Below are 26,272 nucleotides of genomic sequence, written 5' to 3'. Positions count from 1 at the left end.
AGTGTGACAAAATATCAATAAGATACAAAGCAGAGAAAACAGTAAAACCAGCAGTCATGCCTGACAATCTCTTTGGAATGTGAAGATAGTAAAATAAACTTAACAAGAAGTATGAATTCAAGACTGAACGGCAACACTTCAATCTCGCAAAATCTTTGTCCCAGATTTCTGAAAAGTACACAGTTTGAGAAGATCAATAGTCATTATCATTTATCTTTATCAACAGTTTTATTAACATTTTTAAGTAAAGAAGCTTTGGTGTGTCACTGTTTAATTACACTAACGACTATTTTGTTAAAAAAAAATGAAGAAAATAAAAATACCGTCAGATCGTTATATGTTGTAGACGCGATTCCGTGTCCTTCTGCCCGCAAGTAAGTCGTGTATTTTCTGCAACTCAGCAACAACATCGCTGATGTTCCTCCGCTCTTCAGGGCGTTTTAAAGAACACGCGACTCCTATTTCGAAAATCGAAATCACAGAAGACTTGAACACTATCTCCTCCTGATCTTGCTCTTCCTCAAAGATCACAGGGTCCAATATCGCGGTGATGCGATCTGGGATTCCCGCGGAAGCAAAGTTGTTCAAGTCGAAGTCATCTTTGAACATAATGTCAGTGGGTCTCTTTGCAGTAAACATTTCCAACAAAAGGACTCCGAAGCTGTATATATCCCCCCATTTCGACACCTCACTTCCTGTGGCGTACTCTGCGATGCATGAGATACCAATTAAATAAGGCTTTTACATCTTAATAAGGTTTATAAGACCGCCAGTTACATAAGAATCTCACATTGTTAAACAAATAAAATAAGATTGCGAGTTACTCCACATATATTTATAAAATTAAGCTGTGAAAACAAAGCATTGTTTTTTATTCATCAATATCAGTAGCGAAAATACTACAATACCTGCTTTAGCAAATGAGTTCAGTACTAGTAGAAGTTAACTACTTTTGGATCTACCAAAAAAGCCATTAATCTAACATTCTTCATCTTATTTTAGCATAGCTATTGCATTTAAGATGGTATCTCATTATATTGAACATATGGCAAAAATTAAATGGTTAATTAACAAACTTTGTTAACTACAGATTGATAAAAGAAGTACCTGGTGGGATATAGCCGACGGTTCCTCTAATTACCCCCACAGAGCTGCTTTGGTTTGAAATACTATTTCTCAGAAGCTTTGCCAATCCAAAATCACCGAGACGAGCAACCATATCTTCATCTAACAGAATGTTACTCGGCTTTATGTCGCAGTGTACAATTGATTCAGAGCAATGGTTATGCAAATAGTCTAGAGCAGTTGCCACGTCAATGGCGATTTTGATCCTCTGAATCAGACTCAAACGCTGCCCCGCTTGTCCAGAATGGAGCCACTCCTCAAGATTACCGTTCTCCATAAATTCGTAGATTAAAGCCTTGAAATCGTTCCCTTGAAAGTCACTGCTCGAACACACCGTTAGAAGCTTGACGAGATTTCTGTGCCTGACACTCCCCAAAGATTCGCACTCGGCCACGAAACTTTTTAGAGCTCGCGAAACATGAAGGTTCAAGACTTTTACAGCGACGAGTTTGTTTTCTTCTTGGCTCAAGATTCCCTTGTAGACAGAGCCAAAACTGCCTACGCCGATCAAATTTGAGGAAGAGAAGCTATCAGTTGCTTGGACGAGATCTCCGTAGGAGACCCTAGGCAGTGAAGTTCCAACTGATGTCTGCAACGCAGGCTTTGTTCTTTTCCTTTTGAGAAACAATAGCGTTACAATGGCCAATACAACACTCAGTCCCACCACCACACAACAAACAATAATGACAATCAAAATTTTCTTTGGAAAAGGCTTATGGTTTTTGTGGAGGGTAGTTGAGACACAAGTTTGCAATTTCAGTTCGAGCAAGCCTCCGCAAAGCCTTGTGTTTCCGGCTACTGAGAATTCACTCATATTTTTGAAGACCCCTTGTACTGGTACCTGACCTTCCAACTCATTAAATGAGAGATCCAAACGCGTCAACTCTCCTCGAAACTCCGCTAAAAAAGTCGGAATTTGACCACACAGGTTGTTATGGGAAAGGTCTATCACTTGAACTCCTTTCAAACCACGCAAATCTTCTGGAATCGAGCCTCGTAATTGGTTATTTTGCAAGTACAGGTACTCTATGCTTGAACAACTACCAAGACTTTTTGGAATTTCACCGGAGAGCTTATTTTCAGAAAAGTCAATAAAGGTTAGATGCGCCAATCTTCCGATCTCAGGTGAAATTGAACCTGAAAATTGGTTTTTAGACAGATCAAGGCCTATGGACAGCGATGATAAGCTCAAGATTTGTGATGGGATCAAACCGCTTAGATTATTGGTATTGATGTTTAAAACTTGCAAATTTTTACACTCTCCAAGGCTTTTAGGGATACTTCCTTGTAAGCTGTTCTCATACAGATATAATTTACTTAACCATGTCAAGTTTCCCATAGAAGGTGGAATGTCGCCTGAGAGTTTATTGCGCCACAACGATATTTCGGTTACCATTGACAGTTTTCCTATTGTGCTCGGTATGTGACCGGTTAAACGATTACTTTCCAATGCTAACAACACCAAGCTTACAAGATCTCCTATCTCTCCCGGAATATTCCCAGTAATCTGATTTTCTCCAAACGCCGAGTACAGGAGTCTCGTTGCATTACCAATACATGAGGGGATCGTTCCTCCAAAATTGTTGGTGCTGATACTCAGGAGTTCTAAGTGAGTAGTGTTGATGATATCGCACAAAAAGTTTAAGTCTCCTGACTCGGCGTAACCCAAGTTATTGGCATCGATAGAGAAATCCTTGAGATGTGGGGAACCATTGAAGCTAGGAACTTTGCCAAAGAACTCGTTTGATGATATACTGAAGATAATAAGGTTTGAGGCATTGGATATTGTGGCGGGAATGATTCCAGAAAAGTTATTTGTTTCAAAATAAAATTCTTGAAGGTTTGGAAGAGTTTTTCCCAAGTCCAGAGGGAGAGTTCCTTCAAGTTTGTTACTTCCAACGCTGAAATACTCGAGTGTTGAGACATTGTAGAGCAAAAGGGGAATGTTACCTGTTACATTTCTAAAAATATCAACTAGTGTTTAAGTCCTCGTGTGTATCATAACTTGGAGATGTATAAAATCAGCATAAAAAAAGTAGATAATTTTGGAAGACAATTCACGATGTGGCTTTAATTTATAAATGCTCATTTTAATATATTTTTTTAAATTTTCATGGTTAGTATATCTGTAGATTAAACATATATTAGTTTAGCTTCGAACTTGCAGTTTTAAAAATAAAAAATAATAAAAAAAATTATATAAAGTTGTTAGAGATAGAGTTATCCGTATTCCGTGTTGGAATATTAGAGAGGAATTGGATATTAAAGAGTATTTATTATCAAATGAGCCGGTGATTTTAGGCAACGATTTAAGTGGGGTTTGTCGCACGAAAATGAACAACTATTGAAAACCTCGGGCGGTTCGATCCAAGGCCAGACCAAGTGATCGCACCCGGGCCAAGAGTGTGAACTCGAAAGTCTCGAGCTAGGTTTTCTCCGATCAACCCGCCTCTCGGGAGAGGTAGGGGGTGAGGAGGAGGAGTGACCGTGCCTTGTGTGTCGGCTGCCTACGTACCCGTGTGTGGGATCAGGTCAGAACGTAGTTCAGGCGTGTAAGACGCAGTATGAGGCGTAGAACCTTGGTGGAGAAGCGTACTCAACGAAGGAGACGAGGCGCGGATGAGTCCTCGGCGGCGTCTTAGAACTTCGGAGATCGCGTGCGCGTCTGGCGTGTTAGACGCGCAGGGGGACTCTAGTCGAGAACCCTAGGGGCGTGCTTGAGCACCGGGGGGCGTTCGGTCAGAGGGAGCAACGTCCGGGAAGTCCCCGTGAGTGCTTCGGAACCTCTGAGAATGAGAAATCGAGGAGAATCCGCTTCAGGCCAAGGATGGCATCTAGAGAAGCAGAGAGAAGTCTCAAGTTCCTTGAGAATGAATGGGGTTGATTTCCCCTCAATGAGAGGGGTATTTATAGGTGTTTGAGGGCCTTAGAAGGTCTCTTCTTCGTCCATGTGGGACTAGGGGCGCGCGCGCCGTCAAGTGGAGGCGCACGGCGCACAAAGCGCGGCGCGCGGGTCATCAGGCGCGGCGCGGGATGAGCGGCGCACGGGCGCGCGGCGCGGGCGTGTCTTCGCGCGACGCGCGGTCTTCCTGGCGCGGCGCGCGGCTTGCTGTGTGGCTGGCCGGCGCGGCATGCTGCGCGCGCGATGCATGGCCCGTCTCGTCGGACTCTTGTGGGCCTTTAGGGTTCTTTGGGTACCATACTTGTTACGCGAAATATGAAGGTTTCTACTTGAAGAGAGAGGCTCGACTCGAGGAGAACGACCCGAGGCTCGACTCGAGGAGAACGACTCGAGGCTCGACTCGAGGAGAACGACTCGAGGAAAACGACTCAAGGCTCGACTCGAGGAGGACGACTCGAGGAGAACGACTCAAGGCTCGACTCGAGGAGAACGACTCGAGGCTCGACTCGAGGAGAACGACGCGAGGCTCGACTCGAGGCTCATGAGAGTTTGGCACGAGGACTTGCCAGTCGACTCGTGACAGAAGGCTTGCCGCTCTTCAGGACCTCCGGCCTGACCATCGGCCCTTTGAACGGCATGTCTTCTTGGCGTCTCGGGTTTTCCAAAAACGACCGACAACATTAGCCCCCTAAGTTTATCGCTCGGGAGGCCCCGGGCGGTGAACTTTTAGTTGTTTCCACCGGGTGTTTGAGGAAAATTTATCTCCCAGGGCTTCGCCGTCGCGAAGCTTTTGTGATTTATATAGAACGTTCTCACAATTGCAAGTGCTCTCTCTCGCTTTTCCGTCTCTCTCAACACGAGTGTGTGATCAACATGTGGAGGAGGATCCAAGCGGATGAGAGGCGTAGCTCAACGTGGGCGAGGCGGACACGTTCGCATCCATCTCTCTAGCCCCGGAGCAGCGGGGACATGCGCAGGCAGGTAGGGCGTGCATTCATGCAGAAGCGTGCCGGCGTGTCGCGGCTTGTTGATCTTTTGGTGAGATTACGCCCAAGTCTTTCTTCGATCGCGTTTTGTTTGACGATACCTTCGACCCGGAGTCCATGGGACTCGACGGTGACTAGCAGGGCGACGATTGTGTAATCGTGACCTATTAGGGGAAGATCATGGCTTCTGTCTCGGCCAGCTTGGAAGGCGACTGCACTTTTGCGTTTCGCAAAGGCGTGCTCATTCCGAGGTCTCGGAGACGGAGGTTGATGCTGTGGGCTGATGCTTCGAGAAGACGGAGTGGCACCTGGCGGAAGGCTCTGCCGCACCGGAGGGCTTCGACCGCTCGGGGATCAGTACTCAAAGTTCGATCACGCACCGAGCATAAGTCGGTCTCAAGGGGCATCCACCATTCCAGCTTTGGTGACGCTTCCCTGTCTGCATTCGGAAGATCGGCCCTTATTCCCCAGGCGTGAGTGCGAGTCTCTGTTAAAGATGCGGAAGGACGTCGTAACGAGTAATGATGTAGACTTCTCTTGTCATGGCGTTTTCCACGCTCAGAGGGCAAGTTTTCCTCTGTTTGTCTTTTTGCTTTATTTTGCAATTGTCTTGCTTTGGCTAGCCTGTTCTTCAAATCGTTACAGGTGGTTGCTCGAGGAGCGGGACTCGACTCGAGGAGAATGACTCGACTCAAGGAGCAAGGCTCGACTCAAGGAGAGTGACTCGACTCGAGGAGCAAGGCTCGATACGAGGAGAATGACTCGACTCGAGGAACAAGGCTCGACTCGAGGAAAATGACTCGACTCGAGGAAAATGACTCGACTCGAGGAGGAGACTCGACTCGAGGAGAATGACTCGACTCGGGGAGCGAAGCTCAACTTGAGGAGAATGACTCAACTCGGGGAGCGAAACACGACTCGGGGAGCGAAGCTCGACTCGAGGAAAATGACTCGACTCGAGGAGCGAGGCTCGACTCGAGGAGAATGACTCAACTCGGGGAGCGAAGCTCGACTCGAGGAGGATGACTCGACTCGAGGAGAATGACTCGACTCGTGGAGCGAAGCTCGACTGGAGGAGAATGACTCGACTCGAGGAGCAAGGCTTGACTCGAGGAGAATGACTCGACTCGAGAAGCAAGGCTTGACTCGAGGAGAATGACTCGACTCGAGGAGCGAGGCTCAACTCGAGGAGAGTGACTCGACTCGAGGAGCAAGGCTTGACTCGAGGAGAATGACTCGACTCGAGGAGCAAGGCTTGACTCGAGAAGGATGACTCGACTCGGGGAGCGAAACTCGACTCGAGTAGAATGACTCGACTCGGGGAGCGAGGCTCGACTCGAGGAGAGTGACTCGACTCGGAGAGCGAAGCTCGACTCGAGGAGGATAACTCGACTCGGGGAGCGAAGCTCGACTCGAGGAGATTCTACACGACCTCATTCGTTGCCTGGGACTCTTCCCGGAGGTGCTTGCTCGAGCGAAGTCTCAGCTAGCTCGGGCCAAGCGAGGTTCTTGCTCAGAGGCGGAGTTCGCGAGTCTTTGCGAGCAGCTTCCATTAGCTCGCATGGAATGGGGAGTCTCCCAAGGCGAGTGTGATCGCGCTCAGCTGACGGTGGCGAAGATGGCAGGACCTACGCCTTGTATGGCGGTTTAGGTGCGCCTTGTGGCGGTTCAAGTGCATTGCGATTAGTCATCACATACAACGCCTTGGGGCGACTCAGAGGGCGTCGTGAGAGACGGTTCTGTGCGTCGTTTAGGCGTCATAGGCACGTTGCGAGGGATGGCCTAGATGCGCCACGTAGGCTATTTAGGTGTGTCGCGAGGGACAACGTGGTTGCGCCATGTTGGCGTCTTACGTGCGCCATGTAGGCGTCTTAGGTGCGTCGCGAGGGACGACTTGGTTGCGCCATGTAGGCGTCTTACGTGCGCCATGTAGGCGTCTTAGGTGCGTCTCGAGGGACGACGTGGTAGCGCCATGTAGGCGTCTTACGTGCGCCATGTAGGCGTCTTAGGTGCGCCATGTAGGCGTCTTAAGTGCACCATGTAGGCGTCTTGGGTGCGCCATGTAGGCGGCTTCGGTGCGCCACGAGGGACGACTTGGTTGCGCCATGTAGGCGTCATGCGTGCGCCATGTAGGCGTCTTAAGTGCGTCGCGAGGGACGACTTGGGTGCGCCATGTACGCGGCTTTGGCGCGCAATGTAGGCGTCTTAGGTGCGCAATGTAGGCGTCTTTGGTGCGTCGCGAGGGACGGCTTTGGTGCGCCATGTAGGCGTCTTAGGTGCGTCGCGAGGGACGACTTCAGCCTGCATCTCTGGGATGTCTTATGGCGCGCCTCGGAGGCGTCTTAGCCTGCATCTCTGGGATGTCTTATGGCGCGCCGCGGAGGCGTCTTCAGCCTGCATCTCTGGGATGTCTTATGGCGCGCCGCGGATGCGTCTTCAGCCTGCATCTCTGGGATGTCTTATGGCGCGCCGCGGAGGCGTCTTCAGCCTGCATCTCATGGATGTCTTATTGCGCGCCGCGGAGGCGTCTTCAGCCTGCATCTCTGGGATGTCTTATGGCGCTCCGCGGATGCGTCTTCAGCCTGCATCTCTGGGATGTCTTATGGCGCGCCGCAGAGGCGTCTTCAGCCTGCATCTCTGGGACGTCTTATGGCGCGCCGCGGAGGCGTCTTAGCTTGCATCTCTGAGATGTCTTATGGCGCGCCGCGGAGACGTCTTAGCCTGCATCTCTGGGATGTCTTATGGCGCGCCGCAGAGGCGCCTTAGTTGAACGCTCGTTCACGTTTATGTTCGGGTGTTTTGTTTTGGTGGAGCGTACATTCTTTGGGTGGAGCTTACTTTCTTGATGATTTTGAGTGTACTTACCATCGCCTATGTCACTAGCCCCCGCGTTTTTGGGTTTACAATCATATTTTGATGACCGAAAAACTTTGAAAAAATGGATTTTGAAAGAAAAACCTCGAACTTTATTAATATTGCAAAAATTTGAAATCCTAAAACATTGGCTCGTAGGCCTTATTGAATGTTGGAAAATAAATAAAATGGGGGGAGCGCTGGCTAGTGGTAGTACTTTCTCAAGTGTTCCGCATATCACAGGCGACGGATCGGTGTCTCATCCGTGTATGTTGTATGTCTCCCCGTGTATGACTTGGCAGACTTTGTGGGGTCTCTCCCTGTTTGGATGAGGACGTCGGCACCTTGCACTTGGGTGTCGTGCAGATGTCTTCGTGAACTTCGCGGAGGACCTTGGCTGACTCGACGCTATCTCTTAGTTGGGAGATCGTGTTAACCGTCTTTCTAGTGGTTTTTCCATCGATTCCTTGGATGTAGCATATTCTGGCTTGGGATTGATCTCCTGCCATGATGCCGATTCCATCCTTGGTAGGGAACTTCACCAGTAGGTGGTATGTAGAGGTAATAGCCCTTAGTCGGTTCAGCGTAGGTCGCCCAATGATGACATTATATGGCGACTCCTGATCAACCACCAGGAATGAGACCATGTGAACAACTTCAATGCCTTCGGGAGTTCCGAAGGTGACCGGCAGATCAATGATGCATTCGGTCATGACTCTCTCCCCAGTGAATCTGAATATAGGCGTTTAGGTCGGAGTTGGGCGTAGCCCCCCGAGCTTCATGCGCTCTAAGGTGGACTTGAAAATTATGTCGGCCGCACTGCCGTTGTCGATGAGAACTCTTTTCACCAAGTTATTGGCCACTTGGGCTTTGAGCACTATCGCGTCATTGTGCGAATGCACAACTCGCTTGGCCTCTTCGTTGGTGAAGTACATCGTCTTGTGAGGTACGGACGGAGGTTCCTCGTAGGTGAGGTTGACGTGCATAGCAGCGTCTTCTTGAGCTACGACCCTTAGGAATTTTTTCCGTTGTCGGGCTGAATCTCCATCTTGTGAGCCACCCAGTATGGTGGTTACAACGTGGAGCTGTGGATTAACATTGGCAGTAGTCGTGGTTCGGTCGGCAGAAGCGGCTGTTCATCTTCCCTTTCCAGACTGTTGTCTGTTCGTGGTGGGGCCCGCAGCGCTAATCATGCGTAACACGAACTCTTTTAACTCACCCCGTTGGATCAATGCATCGATCTGCCTTTTAAGACTATAGCATTCGGAGGTCAAGTGACCGTATTCTTGATGGAACTCGCAATATTTAGATCGATCGCGATTCGCGGGATCTTTGCTCATTAGAGCCGGGGGAGTGAATTTGTCACGTGCTAAAGCTAGGATTTGCTCCGGCGTCGTGTTCAATGGCGTGAACGACGAGTAGCCTTTAAAGTTTTCCACAAGTCGCGGCTTTTGGGGCATCGGAGGTCGACTATTAGACGTCTGACCTCCTCTGTTTCGTCTTTTACGGGAGTTGCCTTGCTCGTCGCTAGGCTCGTCCCGGCGGTGAGGGCTTTGATTATTGCCCTTGCGGCCATCGAGGTAATCTTCGACTCCCATGAATGTCTTGGCTCGAGTCATTAACTCGGCCATGGTAGAAGGGACACGGCCGACGATGGACTTAAGGAAGTCACTTGTGCGCAAGCCTTCGATGATGGCAGTGATTGCGTCTTTGTCGTCAAAGCGGTCGACCTTATTCGATTCTTCAGTGAATCGGGCGAGGTATCGTCTAAGAGACTCGTCATTCTCTTGCCTGATTGACCACAGGTACATCTTGGTCTTCTTTTGGACCATAGATGTAGCAAACCGTGCTAGGAACATGTCCTTCAGGTCTTTGAACGAGTGGATGCTTCCTGGTCTTAAGTTCTTGAACCACTCGAAGCTGGGCCCGGGGAGGGTAAGACTAAAAGCTTGGCACATAGCACCATGAGAGACACCCTGCATCGTCATCCAGGTTTCATAGTGCTGGATATGGTAAGCAGGATCTGCTTTTCCATCATAGGGAGCGAGGTTCGGGAGTTTGAAATTTCCCGTGCATACCTCGACCAATATCTGAGCCGTGAAAGGCGATGGATTCTCCTCGACGACCCCATAGGCACTTTCGCCTATTCCGTGTTCTCGGAGATCTCGTACTTCATTTCGAAGATTGTGGATCATAGTGATCACATCGAGACTGGTAGTCGGAGTAACTCCCTGTTCGGGAGGAGTTACCTGCCACCTTTCATTTGACCCTTGACCCGTGCGGCGGTTCCCGTTAGTTGGGGCTGCTACGGGGATGTTTGGCCGAGAGCTTAGTCGCTCCCTTAGGTCATCGCCACGCTCGATGCGTTGGGCGGTGAGGTGATCCCTAAGATCAGGGCTGGTCGTATGGAGGCGCAGGCTTCGTCTGCGACGGTGCGCTCTCCGCGTGCCCTGACTCTACGTAACATTCTCCATTTGACCTAGTTGGTCGAGTGCCGAACGTCGGTAATTTCCCTCTTGAGAAGCAGCCGGCGCGTCACCTGTCCGGGGTAGGGGATTCGAAGGACCGGCTTCTAACACGGCGGGGTGTTCCTGTCCTTCGTGAGAGAAGTCTCGATATCCTCCGAATCGCCAGTACCCTCATAATCAGGGTCGCGGTCGTGGCTTTCCTCGTTGAGGTTCTCAGGATCCCCGTTGGGGATTACCGTGTCACGCACAAGTTGCTTTGCAGCCAGTCGGCTGTGGAACCTTGCGTTCCTCACCTTTAGTCGGTGGATACTCTCCTCCAACTCCATGATGCGGTTGTCCCTGCTATCAGGAGATGGAGATGGTGAACGGGTCGAGCTCTCTTCGTGGAGCGACTCTTCGTCACCATGCGCTCGGGAGCGCAAGAAGTATTTTTTGGTCCCAGTGACGTTATCGGGGTTGTTAACGCCCTCAGAACGTACGGGTGGTTGACTACTCATCTTTTCTCAAGTTCGAGAAAGTTGAGTTTGTAGAAGAAAAGAAGAAGATGAACAGAAGGGATTTCGGGCTGAACAGGTCGGGAAGTCCCTTCCTTCTAGCGCCAAAATGTTGTCGCACGAAAATGAACAACTATTGAAAACCTCGGGCGGATCGATCCAAGGCCGGACCAAGTGATCGCACCCGGGCCAAGAGTGTGAACTCGAAAGTCTCGAGCTAGGTTTTCTCCGATCAACCCGCCTCTCGGGAGAGGTAGAGGGTGAGGAGGAGGAGTGACCGTGCCTACGTACCCGTGTGTGGGATCAGGTCAGAACGTAGTTCAGGCATGTAAGACGCAGTATGAGGCGTAGAACCTTGGTGGAGAAGCGTACTCAACGAAGGAGACGAGGCGCGGAGGAGTCCTCGGCGGCGTCTTAGAACTTCGGAGATCGCGTGCGCGTCTGGCGTGTTAGACGCGCAGGGGGACTCTAGTCGAGAACCCTAGGGGCGTGCGTGAGCACCGGGGGGCGTGCGTGAGCACCGGGGGAGCAACGTCCGGGAAGTCCCCGTGAGTGCTTCGGAACCTCTGAGAACGAGAAATCGAGGAGAATCCGCTTCAGGCCAAGGATGGCATCTAGAGAAGCAGAGAGAAGTCTCAAGTTCCTTGAGAATGAATGGGGTTGATTTCCCCTCAATGAGAGGGGTATTTATAGGTGTTTGAGGGCCTTAGAAGGTCTTTTTTTCGTCCATGTGGGACTAGGGCGCGAGCGCCGTCAAGTGGAGGCGCACGACGCGCGCGGCGAACAAAGCGCAGCGCGCGGCGCAGGGGGCACGGCGCGCGGGTCATCAGGCGCGGCGCGGGATGAGCGGCGCACGGGCGCACGGTGCGGGCGTGTCTTCGCACGGCGCGCGGTCTTCCTGGCGCGGCGCGCGGCTTGCTGTGTGGCTGGCCGGCGCGGCGTGCTGCGCGCGCGATGCATGGTCCGTCTCGTCGTACTCTTGTGGGCCTTTAGGGTTCTTTAGGTACCATACTTGTTACGCGAAATATGAAGGTTTCTACTTGACGAGAGAGGCTCGACTCGAGGAGAACGACTCGAGGCTCGACTCGAGGAAAACGACTCAAAGCTCGACTCGAGGAGAACGACTCAAGGCTCGACTCGAGGAGGACGACTCGAGGCTCGTCTCGAGGAGAACGACTCAAGGCTCGACTCGAGGAGAACGACTCGAGGCTCGACTCGAGGAGAACGACGCGAGGCTCGACTCGAGGAGAACGACTCGAGGCTCGTGAGAGTTTGGCACGAGGACTTGCCAGTCGACTCGTGACAGAAGGCTTGCCGCTCTTCAGGACCTCCGGCCTGACCATCGGTCCTTTGAACGGCGTGTCTTCTTGGCGTCTCGGGTTTTCCGAAAACGACCGACAACAGGGTCCCCTTAACGAAATTTGATAATTTATTTCGTATTATTATTTCTTGCGGAATGAGGTATAATATCGATTATAAGTTTGCCAAAATCGAACTATAATGAATAAGAAATTGATTCAGTTCGGTTCGGTTTTTAACATAATTTTGGACCGAAACCGAATTTCTGGTTTATCAAAAATAGAAACCGAAACTGGTCCAATTTGAACTAAAACCGAATTACGGTTAACCGATTTATAATATTTACGTCGCAATTTGACAAAAATCGTTTGCGACAAAAATCGTTTGGTAGCGTAGCGGAAGTGGAGCGCATGGTCTCGGTGGGAGATCCAAGTTCGAATTCCCAGCAATGGATGTCATTTTCTATTTATTAAAAACACGGGTTAAATTTAAAATTAAAGTTTATGTGTAACTTAAATTTGAACCCAGGGTGCAAAGCGAGAGAGTAATCCCCTTACCATTAGTCCAAACTTTTAATATGTCAACTTATGTAATTTTTTATTATATTGTTTGGTTCCAGTTAACCGAATTTAATGTTTTCGAGAATCGATAAACGAACCGGTTCTTAAATTCGGTTTCGGTTAACCGAACCGAATGTTTGGTTTGATGACGTGGCACCGAATTTCCGTTCCGGATCGGTTCGGTTATCGGTTTAACCAATTTTCGATCAATTTTTGTACACCCCTAGCTCAAAGTATGCATAAAAATCACATTTAGTGTGTATAAATGAAGTGAAAATCTAGAGTCTAACATTGCTTGGGAATGAAGAAATTGGTATGGTTTATATACCATTAGAGTTTATAAGTGTTCAATATAGTAATTGGACCAAGGATGTTAGCCCACCACACGCGCGCGCCGCCGCCGCCGCCGATCCTTATCTTTTAATTGCAAATTTCACTTCTTGAAGTTCTTAATTCCTCAAATAACTTTTGTGTTATTATGAGAATTAATCTCTTATTGTGTATTAGATATGGCATATCAATGAAAACGTAATCAGACCTTAAACGGTTTACATTTTGATTTGATGAACGGTTTGTAACATATGAATTAGTGTGTGTTCATGCTCAGACCCTAAGGCTATAAAAGGAGGCATTTGCTCTCCTTCGAAACATAACTGAGAAACACATATTCTCTCTTCTTCTTCTTTTCTCTCCGAAATTGTTTGTTTTCTATTGTTGTCCGATGGTTGGTTCTGTTACAGGTTTAGTTCGTCGGAGAAGTTCTGTTGGTGTAAATCTCTTCTCATTCCGCCGTTGTATCTTGGGAGGTAAATTACTAAATTGCTCGTCGATTTCAACACCCGTGAGAAGGCAATATTGCTTTAAGGAACCGTCGAACGATCATCGGCTTTTGTTCTTCATGTCTTGTCTTCCCTTCATCTTTTCCGTTTATTATATTGTTGTTGTTGTCTTTTATTTATTTTCTTTCTTCTACTATCAAGTTTGTCTTTTTATTCCCAAAAATAAATATTATTAACGTAAGATTTCTAACATTCCGTACATGTAGCTCATGAAAATTGTGATAGATGTTTTGTTGTGTTTTTTTTTTTCATTTGTTTTTGTTTTCTTAGCACCATTGTCCCTAATCATCCTTTAAAATTTAGTATATGTAGCCCTCTATTTCTTCTAAATTTCTATAATTTCTTTTACGAAATTACAAATGTACCGTTTTTCTTAATAGGGTAAGATTGTTAGTTCATGTGTAAAACACATCACCGGTCTTTAAAAAAAAAAAAAAAAATTGGTGTTTGTGATCCAATTTTTTTTGTTTTGAAAACATTAATATGGTTTATTTGTGATTTTTCATATGAAATAGTTATTTTTATCATAATTAATAAGGTTGCATATGTAGCAAACTTCAGATTTGCTAAAAAAAAAATGGAAAAAATGTACAAAATAGAAATTTGAAACTTATTAATTAGCAAAATAGCCAAAGTTTCAACTTTTCAACATAATAGCAAAATTATAAGTAATTTATCACTTTCAAAAAAATTAATCTAGGGGTTAAATTTTTTTTTGAAACCAGATTGCTGCACATTTTGACTATTTCACTAAATTAAGACAAACTTTGACTATTTTGCAAATCCATAACTTTAAATTGACTATTTAGCTACATCACCCAAAAAAATATTATGTTTATGAAGGCTGGGTAAAAAATATATGGGTGTCAATTGTCAAGTACGGTTTTAAAGTTCAGGGACTTGTACAAATAAAAGGGATCCATTTTCCACAATTAGCCTAGCGGAGGTGTTAAAAAAATAAAAAATATCGTACATTAAATCCGACCGCTGTTTTTCAAACTACCGATCAAGTTTAACATGTTTTATTATTATTATTATTATTATTATTATTATCAAATCTGGTCTAGTCTATTACTTTAAACCGGTCTAAAATGGTCAGGTTTCTTTTCAATTTTTCTGAACCGTTTGAAACGGCCTAGTCACGTTTTATACTAGACCGGACTACATCTGATTAGTCAGAGAAGGGCATGATAACAACTTTTTCTCATCAACGGGATTATTAGTGTCTCGTTGGATTTATACCTCGTATATTTTTAGAATTTTGGCTTTTTATACTGTATATTTGTATCATGCATCTATCTGTATTAATTATGAATTATCTCTTTTTAATTTAAGACTAAATTGAAGGGAAATAAAATTAAAATGCTGAGTAAAGTGCTGTCACTTACATAAAACTAAAAGACAAGTATGGCAATGATAAAAGATGCAAGTGTTCGTACCTTGTAAATAGTTATCCCAAACATCAAATCGCCTCAAGTTTTTTAAACTACCGATGGTGGCCGGAATGGTTCCGCTCAAAGTGTTGCGACTGATATAAAAATAGACGAGGCGAGAGAGATTCCCGAGGGACGATGGGATTTCTCCGACCAGATTGTTGCGATGTAAGCTGAGAAACAGAAGGTTAGACAACGAGCCGATCTCAGTTGGAATCGTTCCGACGAGATTGTTTTCGGACATTCTGACACTTTGGAGGCTCGAGCATCCCGATACGTTTGCAGGAATTTCGCCGCCGAAGCCGTTCGTGTCAAAGTCCAACGCTCGAAGCCTGAAGAGCCGACCGATCTCGTGAGGGATTTCTCCGCCAAAGCTGTTGTTTGAGATGTTCATCACTCTAAGGAAGCTCAGATTCCCGATGCTCGGGGACAGCTGGCCCTTTAGCCCCCAGCCCCGGAGATCCAGCCGCGTGACTCGGTCTCGGTGGCGGCGACCACACGTGACGCCGGGCCACGAGCAGAAGTGTGTGGACTCGTTCCACTCTCGAAGCAGACCCATCGGACCGTCCTCGTCTATCTTAGCCATGAAATCCAACAGCGAGAGTTTGTCCGAAGACGTACCCGAAGCCACTGCACAAAACAGCATAAAGAGGCTCAAACCGAGGGTCGAGTGAAGATACATTTTGAAGACTATAAAAGAAATATCTCTATGTACGTATGCGATACTATACATATAGCTGGTTATTTTTCATTTGTCGTCCATATTCGTAAATATGGGATATGGTCTTTGTTTCTCAATTATTCTGACGTCGAATGGCCCACATATCCTCAACTAATAACCATTAGTTACGATACGTGGCTCCATTTCGTCGGACTGGAATTCAATCAATCGCGTGGCTAAAAACGTCGTTTATGTATAATGTATTCATATGTGCTATTATTTTTTTTCCATCCGAAATTTATTATTTTTCCCGATTCATACGTTCTACTGTTTATAAATTTTTCCATCTGAAATCGATTTACTTATGTGTGCTCTTCCATTGTACACCTTATAACACTCTAACTATGCCTAATAATTTAACCAGCTGAGTCAACTTCCTAAAAACGTCCATATTGGTATAAATCATGTGGACAACTTAGTCATCTTCGTTACTCCAATCTGTTCACACGACATGGACACCAATTCCTCAACTTTTTTTTGGGGTCCAGAAAATATCAATGGATATTGACTTTAAATATCTCGTATTCATTTTTCCCTATTTTGCAAATATATATATATATATATATATATATATATATATATATATATATATATATATATATATATATATATATATATATTCTTCAAGATTGGTATCTATACTAATTTTATATTAACAAATATTTCCTTTAACTATTAATTTTCTTAAGAGATTTGTAACTAACTAGGTCACTTTAAACAAGTGCTTTTGGATCTATACGTTCGACAATTTTTAGGGATATAGCCAAATGGTTTATGTGACAATAATTAAGGTCTAATTTGCCCTTAATTATTAACAAATTCGTCACTTTCTCTCTCTATTTTTTTTCAAATAATAATTTTTGTATCAAAACTTCCAAAATTCGTATATTTCTCATACGAAATCGAAATTGAGTGATTTCAGATCCTACAAATTCGTGGCGTCGAGATCTTCAAAAATAGACCTATTGTGTTTGATGAAAAATAATGTTTAATGCATCATATTTACGTTTTCATTTATTTTTTTGATAATTTCAAAAAAATTCAGTTATTTCCATATTTAAGGTAGTAACGTGATTTTTCTATATCTATGGTATTAAACATGATTTTTTTTATCAAACACAATGGATCTATTTTTGAAGATCTCGGCGTCACGAATCCGTAGGATTTAGAATCACTCGATTTCGAGTTCATATGAGATAAATATGGTTTTTTTGAAGTTTTATGTAAAAAAAAGTGTAAGAAAAAAATAGGAAAGAGAAAATGACGAATTTGTTAATAAATAAGAGTAAATCGGACTTTAATTATTGCCACATGTTATTTCCCTAAAAATTGTGAAATCGTAGGATAAAAACAAATTTCATAATTTCATTTTGGCTATTTTGCTACAATGCCCTTTTCTTAATACTAATAATAGTCAATCTATTAACTGTAGTTAGTTAAATCTCACATAATGCAATGCAATATATTCAGCGTGAAATTGATAGCTACTTTCAAATATTTTTTTGTACTCGTTTTACCTTGAATATTATCGACAATGCATGGCAAGATTTAATATATCGTTTGTCAATAGTTTGTAAAAATATTATATAAAAGTGGAAAAAAAAACTGTCGATAAAAATTAGAAAAATTATATAGACTAAGTCACTTGAAACGTGAAAATTGTAATCTAGCCAACGCTTCAGCTAAGTTTCAAATATAGCCACAATTGATGACTTGGCTTTTATTAGTCATTTAACAATTTACATGTTTATCTTTTGTTTAAAAGTCGGCTGAATATCTCGCCTATTTATTTTGGTCTATTTTTGTTTATTTATTACACGCATAAATAAAAATTAACGAAAATTTATTGACGATTCACAATTTACTTATTTTAATCAATATTTAATTTGTTTCTTATATTATATTCATTAATGATTTTCCTTTTAAATATTCAAATTTGAATCCAAGCGTGTACTAAGCCTGATGATGTTGTTGACTTTCTTATTAGTAGGACTCAAACGTTGGCTACTGTTTTATTTTCACTCGTTTAAACCACACAAGGGTATATTCGATATTTCATAATCGTAAATTTCAGTAAATTGCTAGATTACAAAATTTACCAAACGTGGGCTAGATCATAAATATCACGTTTCAAAAAAGCTACGTTACTAGTTTGCCCATATATATGGAATAATATAGTAAAATATACATGTATATAAATATATATATATATATATATATATATATATATATATATATATATATATATGCATATTTATGTGTGTGTGATGTGTGTGTTTTTCAATAAAAATAAATAAAGAACATGTTGAAATCGAGCTCGTCAGTTCGCCCTATCGCGTCGAGCTCGTCAGCTCGCCCTTCCGCGTCGAGCTCGTCAGCTCGCCCTTCCGCGTCGAGCTCGTCAGCTCGCCCTTCTGCGTCGAGCTCATCAGCTCGCCCTTCCGCGTCGAGCTCGTCAGCTCGCCCTTCTGCTGACAAGCTTGCCTCGGAAGTCCTCACTCCTTGGAACTCATTCCACATGGGAAATTGTCGCATTTATTTCTCATGTTATTTCCTATGTCTTGTTCTCTGTGTATATTTATTATTCTCTATTTCCTAGAAGTAGTTATTACACATGTATTTATTACTCTCTCTCTCTTGTACCCACCATATGTATAAATAGGTGATACGAATTCATATCAAATATAAGAAATATTCAAAGTCTCGGAACACTCTCTCTCTTCTCTGATTCTCTCTTTCTTTATCTTCTCTCCAGATTCGACTCTCTCTCTCTCTCTCTAAACTTCAACATGGTATCAGAGCAGGGAAAATCAACCACCATGAACACCACTCAAACCACGTCCACTCAGTCGCAATCTGAATCCTTCTCCCAACATATCACGAGCCACAAACTCAATGGCCACAACTTCCTACAGTGGTCCCAATCTGTGCTCATGTTCATATCGGGACGAGGTAAAGATGACTACCTCACAGGCGTGGCCACATCTCCTGTGATCGAAGATCCGACGTTCAAGAGTTGGAAGGCCGAAAACAGCATGGTGATGTCCTGGCTCATAAACTCTATGCTCCCCGAAATCGGAGAAACCTTCCTCCTTTACCGAACGGCAGCAGAAATCTGGCAAGCAGCTAGAGAAATCTTCTCCAACTCAGAAGATATGTCTGAGCTGTTTGAAACTGAGAAAACTCTCCACGACCTACGTCAAGGAGAGATGTCTGTTACTCAGTTCTTCAGCTCGCTCACACATCTATGGCAGAAGATCGACCTCTACGAACAGCACCAGTGGACCACCTCCGAAGACTCAAAAATCTACCGCAGGATAGTGGAGACCAAACGTGTGTTTAAACTACTATCCGGCCTCAATCAAGACCTTGATGAGGTCAAAGGTCGGATACTTATTACAAAACCACTACCATCTCTCCGTGAAGCCTTCTCTGCGGTCAGACACGAGGAAAGCATGAGGAAACTCATGCTGGGAGTTATCAAATCGAGCTCACTTCCGGGCTCATCCTCAGACTCGTCCGCCATCACCACACATGGAGACGAAGTTCTTGCAGCCCGCGTCTCAACAGAGAAACCTCGCAAACCTCGCCCCTACTGCGATCATTGCAGACGACCTGGACACCTCCGAGAAACCTGCTGGAAGCTGCATGGGAAACCATCGAGCTCGAAGTCAACCCAAGATACTAAGGATCTGAACTCAGTCGGAAACTTAGTATCCACCTCGTCCGCTGCCTCGACCTCGACCTCAGACTCCTCTCCCTTCAGCAACGACCAGCTCGCTATTCTCCAGAAGCTTCTCCAACAAGTCCAACTCAGTGGAGAACACTCGGGCATTGGTCCTCTAGGTAACTCTCCTAGAGCCCTCCATGTAAGCTCAGAGAATCCCACGGCATGGATTGTTGACTCCGGTGCCTCTGATCACATGACTGGTAATCGAAGTCTATTCACAACTTACTCTGTGTGTAATAGAAGCATATCAGTCACCATCGCCAACGGAGCCAAGACTCAAGTCACTGGTATTGGCACCGTGGTCTTGTCGAAGTCCATGAGACTAGACTCAGTGTTTTTTGTTCCTCAACTACAGTGCAATCTCTTATCTGTGCATAAGTTCAACCAAGACTCTAAGTGCCGAACTGTTTTTGATGAGAGTTCATGTGTGTTTCAGGAACAGGTCACGGGGAGACAGATTGATAATGACGAGCTGAGTACCGGACTCTATGTCATCAGGCCAGATCAGTCCGCCATGTGTCAGCTCGCCCAACATTCACCCCAGTACAAAGAGATCATGCTCAATCACCTTAGACTAGGGCATCCAAATTTCATGTATCTCAAAAGAATGTTTCCTACTTTGTTTATCAATAAAAATATCAATTCCATTCAGTGTGACATGTGTGAGTTCGTCAAACATTCTCGAAGCTCGTATCACCCTACCTCGTACAAACCATCTCGTCCTTTTGCCACAATTCACAGTGATATATGGGGGCCCTCAAAAGTTCTCAATATCACTGGAGTTCGATGGTTCCTTCTCTTTGTTGACGACCACACTAGACTCGGTTGGATATACATGATGAAACAAAAATCTGAAACATCCAATCTATTCAAAACCTTTCACAAAATGATCCAAACACAGTTCGACACATCCATTCAAATTGTCCACACTGACAACGCTCGAGATTACTTTAATTATGAGCTCGGCGATTTCTTCAAAACACATGGCATAATTCACTCCAGCTCGTGCGTTCATACCCCGCAACAAAATGGGGTAGCCGAGCGGAAAAATTGACACATTCTCGAGGTCGCCCGAGCCATCATGTTCTCCTCAAACGTCTCATCTCATTTTTTGGGAGAAGCAGTCCTCACAGCCACCTACCTCATAAACAGAATGTCATCTCGTGTCCTTGGCTATAAAATCCCATCTCAAGTCCTTCTAGAGACATACCCTCACTGTCGACTCATCTCAACCCTACCTGCGAAAGTGTTCGGCTGTTCAGTCTTCACCCATTCTTATGGCCAAGGTAAACTTGAACCAAAATCGCTCAAATGCATCTTCCTTGGCTATTCAGCAACCCAGAAAGGCTACAAATGCTATGAACCCCGATCACGAAAATTCATAGTCTCAATGGATGTATCTTTTCATGAGTTCAGTTCTTACTTCGCCAATTCAGCTCGTCAGGGGGAGAATGACGAAAATGACTTCCCAAATTGGCTCATCATAAACCCAGAATTCAGCTCGCCTCAAAATCCGACCTCACCTGTTCCAGAAATTCCCAGCTCACCCCACAGTCCGACCTCACCTGTTCAAGAAATTCCCAGCTCGCCCAGTCCAACTCATATTCCCAGCTCGCAAGCCTCTGAACCCTCTCCATGCGAACTGAATATCACCCAGAGTCCGGTACAAGCTCGCGACCAAGATGTCTCTCCGAACCTGAACCACGACACTATTGAACAAGGTAACATCGAATCTCCAGACTTACCCATTGCAGTGAGAAAACCTGCTCGGTCGTGTGGTCAATACAGGATGGAGGATTACGTGTACTATGAGAACTTATCTACGGGCTACCAAGCCTATGTGGCGAAGTTAGATGAAGGAAAAGTGCCGAACTCCATCGAGGAAGCCCTTCAAAGTCCCGAGTGGCGAGACGCAAGTCATGTTGAGATCCAAGCCCTCGAAAAGAATGATACGTGGGATATCGTCGAGCTACCACCAGGAAGCGAACTGTTGGATGTAGATGGCTCTTCACCATCAAACACAATCCAGATGGGACCCTGGAGAGATATAAAGCCCGACTTGTCGCGAAAGGGTACACGCAGGCGTATGGCATTGACTATCAAGAAACATTCGCTCCAGTTGCAAAGTTCAATACCATCAGAATCCTCCTTTCACTAGCAGCCAACTTAGATTGGCCTCTCATCCAGCTCGATGTGAAGAATGCTTTTCTAAACGGCGAACTGGAAGAGGAAGTCTACATGCAACTCCCACCAGGATTTGACAAAGATCAAGGAGCCAACAAAGTCTGCAAACTCAAGAAGTCACTATATGGACTAAAACAGTCCCCTCGAGCATGGTTCGAAAAATTCACCAACGTGCTCAAACGTTGTGACTATGAGCAGAGTCAAGCAGATCCAACACTCTTCTCAAAAATCTCCACACAAGGCAAGCACACCATTCTTAGTGTGTATGTGGACGATATAGTCATCACCGGAGACGACCTGGAAGAGATCAGGAGGCTGAAGCAAACTTTGTCATCTGAGTTCGAAGTCAAGGACCTCGGCAGCCTACGATACTTCCTCGGCATGGAGGTAGCTCGATCAGAAAAGGGCATCTCTGTTTTCCAGCGCAAGTACACGTTGGACCTCCTCAAAGAAACTGGCATGCTTGGCTGCAAACCAGTTGACACTCCGATGGATGCCAATGTGAAACTTCTAGCTCGCACCAACGAGGCCGCCACCGACAAAGAAAGATTTCAGCAGCTCGTAGGAAAACTCATCTACCTAACCCACACGAGACCAGATATTGGATTCGCAGTGAGTATGGTAAGTTGATTCATGAGTAATCCCTCGGAAACTCACATAGACGCAGTCATGAGGATTCTCCAATACCTCAAATCTGCCCTAGGGACTGGTCTCTCCTTCAAGAAAAGACGAAGTCGAGGTGTCGAAGTTGTTGGTGGATCGAGCGCACATCGGACACGAACGATCGCTCCGACGCGCCTCTTTTGAGATGATTCCACCATATAACCATATTAATGCGGAAAAATAATTAATTACGCTGATCATAAGCTAATTAAATTATGGTTATAATTAACAAGATCTAGTTATGTTTAATTAATTTAATTCACGAGAGCATATAAGTCAAGCAACCGATATAGAGCGAAAAACGAATACTTACAGTTTTTGGCTCACGAACTGAAAGCTTTCACAATCCGTCTTCGTCTTGAACGTCTTGATGAAGGACTCGAGGATGACACCTTAGTCTTCCGAAACGTAATCTCTGAGGCGAATAAGAAAGATGAGTGGGCACAGTCTTTATCTCACGAGATCACGAAACTAGGTGTTTCGAGATCTCGCTCTTATTTTACTAAGAATGGAAACGAATTTCCGAGGGGAGGGAGAGGCTGAAAATTTCGCACACCCTAGAGGGAGAGCCACGAAATTTTCCACAAATTAATTGCTTCAAATAATTGCTTATTTTTGCCTTCTCATGAACCCCTATTTATAGTAGTAAAATGAGATATTCATGGAATCTTCCAGAATATTTTATTTCATTTTATTGTGTTCACACTAGAGGATTTAATCTAGGCCCTTGGATCTCAACAAGTGAATCCTACTTTTTCTCTCATCCATCAGATCAATATCTATGGGATATTTAAATAGAGAATAATTTATTTAGTGAGATAATAAAGGAGAATATATTATTCTCCTAAATTTTCTCCTAAATATTCTCCTAAATATTCTCCTAAATACTCTCCTTTAAATAAGGAGAAAATATAGGAAAATATCTTATATTATTCTCTCTCCTTTATTTAAACAACTAAAGAGAAAATATTGGTAAATACCAATATTATAAAAATCGGTTTTTAGGCACACGGCCAAGGGGATTTGCGCAAACCCTAGTGCCAAAACCCTAAATCCGACTTTCATATTTTGTGCAAGGCCCAATTGCTTAAAACCCAATTAATTATTTATTTACTTGGTCCAACAATAAACAAATAATTAATAATTGTTTATTTACTTGATCAAACAATAAATAAACAATTCTACCATAAATATTTATTTAATTCTGCGAATACCCGTTTTCCAGAATTAATGCTGTCAATCACAATTACAGCAAGTGAGATTTAATAATGATAAACATTATTATACGAAAGTTCTTATCCGCCTTTATCAGAGCCGAATCGGGGACTATGGACCTAGTAATAGAAGCTTAACAAATCCGATGAAAAAGACGAAATAGTCCTTTCTCTTTTGTCCATCGATTCGTCTAATCTTGGTCAAATACTCCACCTTGTAAGCCAAGACTGAACTCTCCTTTATACTAGAATTATATTTACTCATCGTGACGAGTGTCCACTGATATAGTCAGTTCGTGATCAAGATCCTCCAGGTTCAACCCGTGTCAAGAGAAGTCAATTTTTCCGTTATACTTCTCTTGATACATATCAGCCCTAAGCATTGTTGCTTCCCCAGCGAAAGATTCTTTCGAACGTTACTTACTTCGAAAGTGCTAGCAATCTATCGGTTCTGGAATCAACCCTTAGGTGAGTGAACATTAACCTTCTTTCAGGAAGGCTGGATTCCGTATCTGTAAATCACTTCCCACTCGAATCATGCTCTGAGAAAACTCCCAAGACATAAGCTGTGATTAGCATGAATAGCCTTTTAGCGAATGAGTCAAAGAGCTCAGTAACATAACCCAGTGTCCATGATCACTTCAGGATTTAGATCAAGTCTCACTGTGACCATCATAGTGGCCTCGGTTAGTGTGTCGTAACGGTCCTTAAACGACACATCTACACCAAGACCTGTCCAGGTCGTACACTTACCACAAGTGTAGAATGCTCCCACATAGTGATCAGCCTTCACCTATGTGTTCCACATATATGACTTTAGATATAGCTTTCCAGGCGTATATCAGTCATCGACCATGTTTTAGCACACCGCCCGAACTCAGGTGCCCAGCACGTGACTCAGTTAGATACGGAGGCTATGGAAGATAGTTGTTATTGATTCTAATTGTTTAGAACTCAACCCACTAATCATATAATGCTAATAAAGTTATCTTATTATCGAATTTAGTAATCATTTATTCATTATCTTCAAGTGGGCAATATTCCTAACAATCTCCCACTTTGACCAGAGAAGATAAGTTTCCTTTAGCCAATTTAATTCTTTGCCATCATTATAGACGGTTTAGACTTTGACCCATGATTGAGATTCCCATCATATGAATTCCCACTTTTATCTATACTCTATCATTTTTGTCGATCTGACATCTGTCCCATTTTCATATTATTCTAGTTCATGCATTTTTGCAAGTGTTCTTTGACTTACCATTTAAGGTCAAGTCAATTTGTTCACAGTAAATAAATTTACTTTAGAACAAATTAACACTTCGCATACCTTTAGATTATACACCAGACTTTATATCTAAAGATAACAAGTCTCCCTATCAAGGTGTACATCCCTTTGGTGCCAAAACAGGTTGCACCATTGCATGGTTTGATCTCATCACCACTTACTATAGTGTGATTTATTGAACGTGTTTAAATAAGAACTTTATTGACCTATTTCCATTACTTGGTTATTTATAGTTCATCCTTGTTTGTCGTGTTCATATTCAATATATACACAGGACTTTAAGGATCTACTATATTTAAATAACTAAGTATCTCACTATTTCCAGAAATTACAGTGTTTACAACACATGTAGTTATTCTCGGAAATACGACATTGTCTAAGGTCTAATTATTAGTCCTTTTAAAGACAATGTCAATAGCCTCAACATTGAGCTCATACCTTATATCAATAAGTATGTTTGAGACATAATGGAACGAGCATGTCGTTTCTAAATTTAATTTTAGAAACAGTTAGCTCAGTCAATTTACTTGTGTCATAATGAGGTCTAGAACTTAAATAGTAATGACTTTATTCATGACACTTGTTTAGGAGCTATACTTATCGATCATTCTCAAAATATCGATTATAACAAACATCCATGTACAATCATGACTAGTTTGTTAAGTACTTAGGATCTACCTTTCATATTTCAAAAGGTTTAGTAGTATAACTACTTCGATCCATGTCTTTATGTTATTGGAACTTCATCCCCAAAGGACAGTTCATCTTCAATTTTGAAGATCCCTAATGAAGTGGTTTGTGGTATCAGAAAGAAGAGTATCATTGATGATAATGTCTCTCCTTAAGGGCTCAATCCCTTACCTTATAGCTTATAAAGCTTAAACCATTTCATTAATCCTTTTATAGATCTCTCTATTCCTTTAAGCTAATAGCTTAACAGGTAGATCTATTAAACATGGGCTAATAACTTTCAGACAAGTTAGTATGATCGAGAGTGATATCTCAAGATCATGTCTTTCCAATTTAAGGAAAGTTAATTGTTGATAAGAGTGACAAGGATCCATTCTAGGATGCTCCCACTAGGTTATTGATTTTAACGACAAGATAATTCAAAATTATCATTCCTTTCAATTCATTGATTTATGTGGCAAGGTAATCATTGATTACTCTTCCACTTTAATTATTGAATAATAGCATATTCATTCCGGTTAAGGATGCCATCTTCAATGATGGGTTTAATCCTGTGAAGGATGTTGCTATTTATCGAACAACAAGTGGCTAGATTTCATTAAAGAAAGCTCCCACTCTTTTATTGAACAATAGTGACTAGAATCCAATTAAGGATGCTCCCACTCAATAATATTGGTTATTTAGTGGCTAGGTTCCATTTATGGATAATCCAACTATGTCAATGAATAAGAGTAGCTAGGTTCCAGCTAAGGATGCTCCTACTCGATTATTGAATTTTAGACTGGCTAGGTTCCAATTAAGGATGCTCCCATTCTAGAGTGAC

The 26,272-nt window shown here is 43.8% G+C and overlaps 1 protein-coding gene across 1 annotated transcript; it reads right to left on the bottom strand.

Moving 5' to 3' along the window:
* Positions 1-329: 329 nt before the first annotated feature.
* LOC149383735 (uncharacterized) lies at positions 330-15,248 on the bottom strand. Its single transcript, XM_089628927.1, has 3 exons — positions 14,966-15,248; positions 1,108-3,075; positions 330-707 (listed from the first exon to the last, which is right to left on the bottom strand). The coding sequence occupies exons 1-3, from the start codon at positions 15,201-15,203 to the stop codon at positions 334-336; spliced, it is 2,580 nt and encodes an 859-aa protein (XP_089485053.1). The 5' UTR covers positions 15,204-15,248; the 3' UTR covers positions 330-333.
* Positions 15,249-26,272: the final 11,024 nt, after the last annotated feature.

The sequence above is a fragment of the Urtica dioica genome, chromosome 10 (genome assembly GCF_054948205.1).
Source record: "Urtica dioica subsp. dioica isolate 48M chromosome 10, U.dioica_male_clone48M_v1_H2, whole genome shotgun sequence".
Taxonomy (NCBI): domain Eukaryota; kingdom Viridiplantae; phylum Streptophyta; class Magnoliopsida; order Rosales; family Urticaceae; genus Urtica; species Urtica dioica.
The sequence above is the reverse complement of the archived record's forward strand: the minus strand, read 5'-3'. Positions and strand labels throughout refer to the sequence as shown.

What these genes read in the sequence shown, in the direction of transcription:
- LOC149383735 (XM_089628927.1), bottom strand. Translation starts at nt 15,203, where the DNA reads ATGTCCGAAAACAATCTCGTCGGAACGATTCCAACTGAGATCGGCTCG. An exon ending in TTGGGATAACTATTTACAAG is followed by an intron (nt 3,076 to 14,965) that starts GTACGAACACTT and finishes GAAATGTAACAG; the next exon opens with GTAACATTCCCCTTTTGCTC. An exon ending in CGTCGGCTATATCCCACCAG is followed by an intron (nt 708 to 1,107) that starts GTACTTCTTTTA and finishes CATGCATCGCAG; the next exon opens with AGTACGCCACAGGAAGTGAG.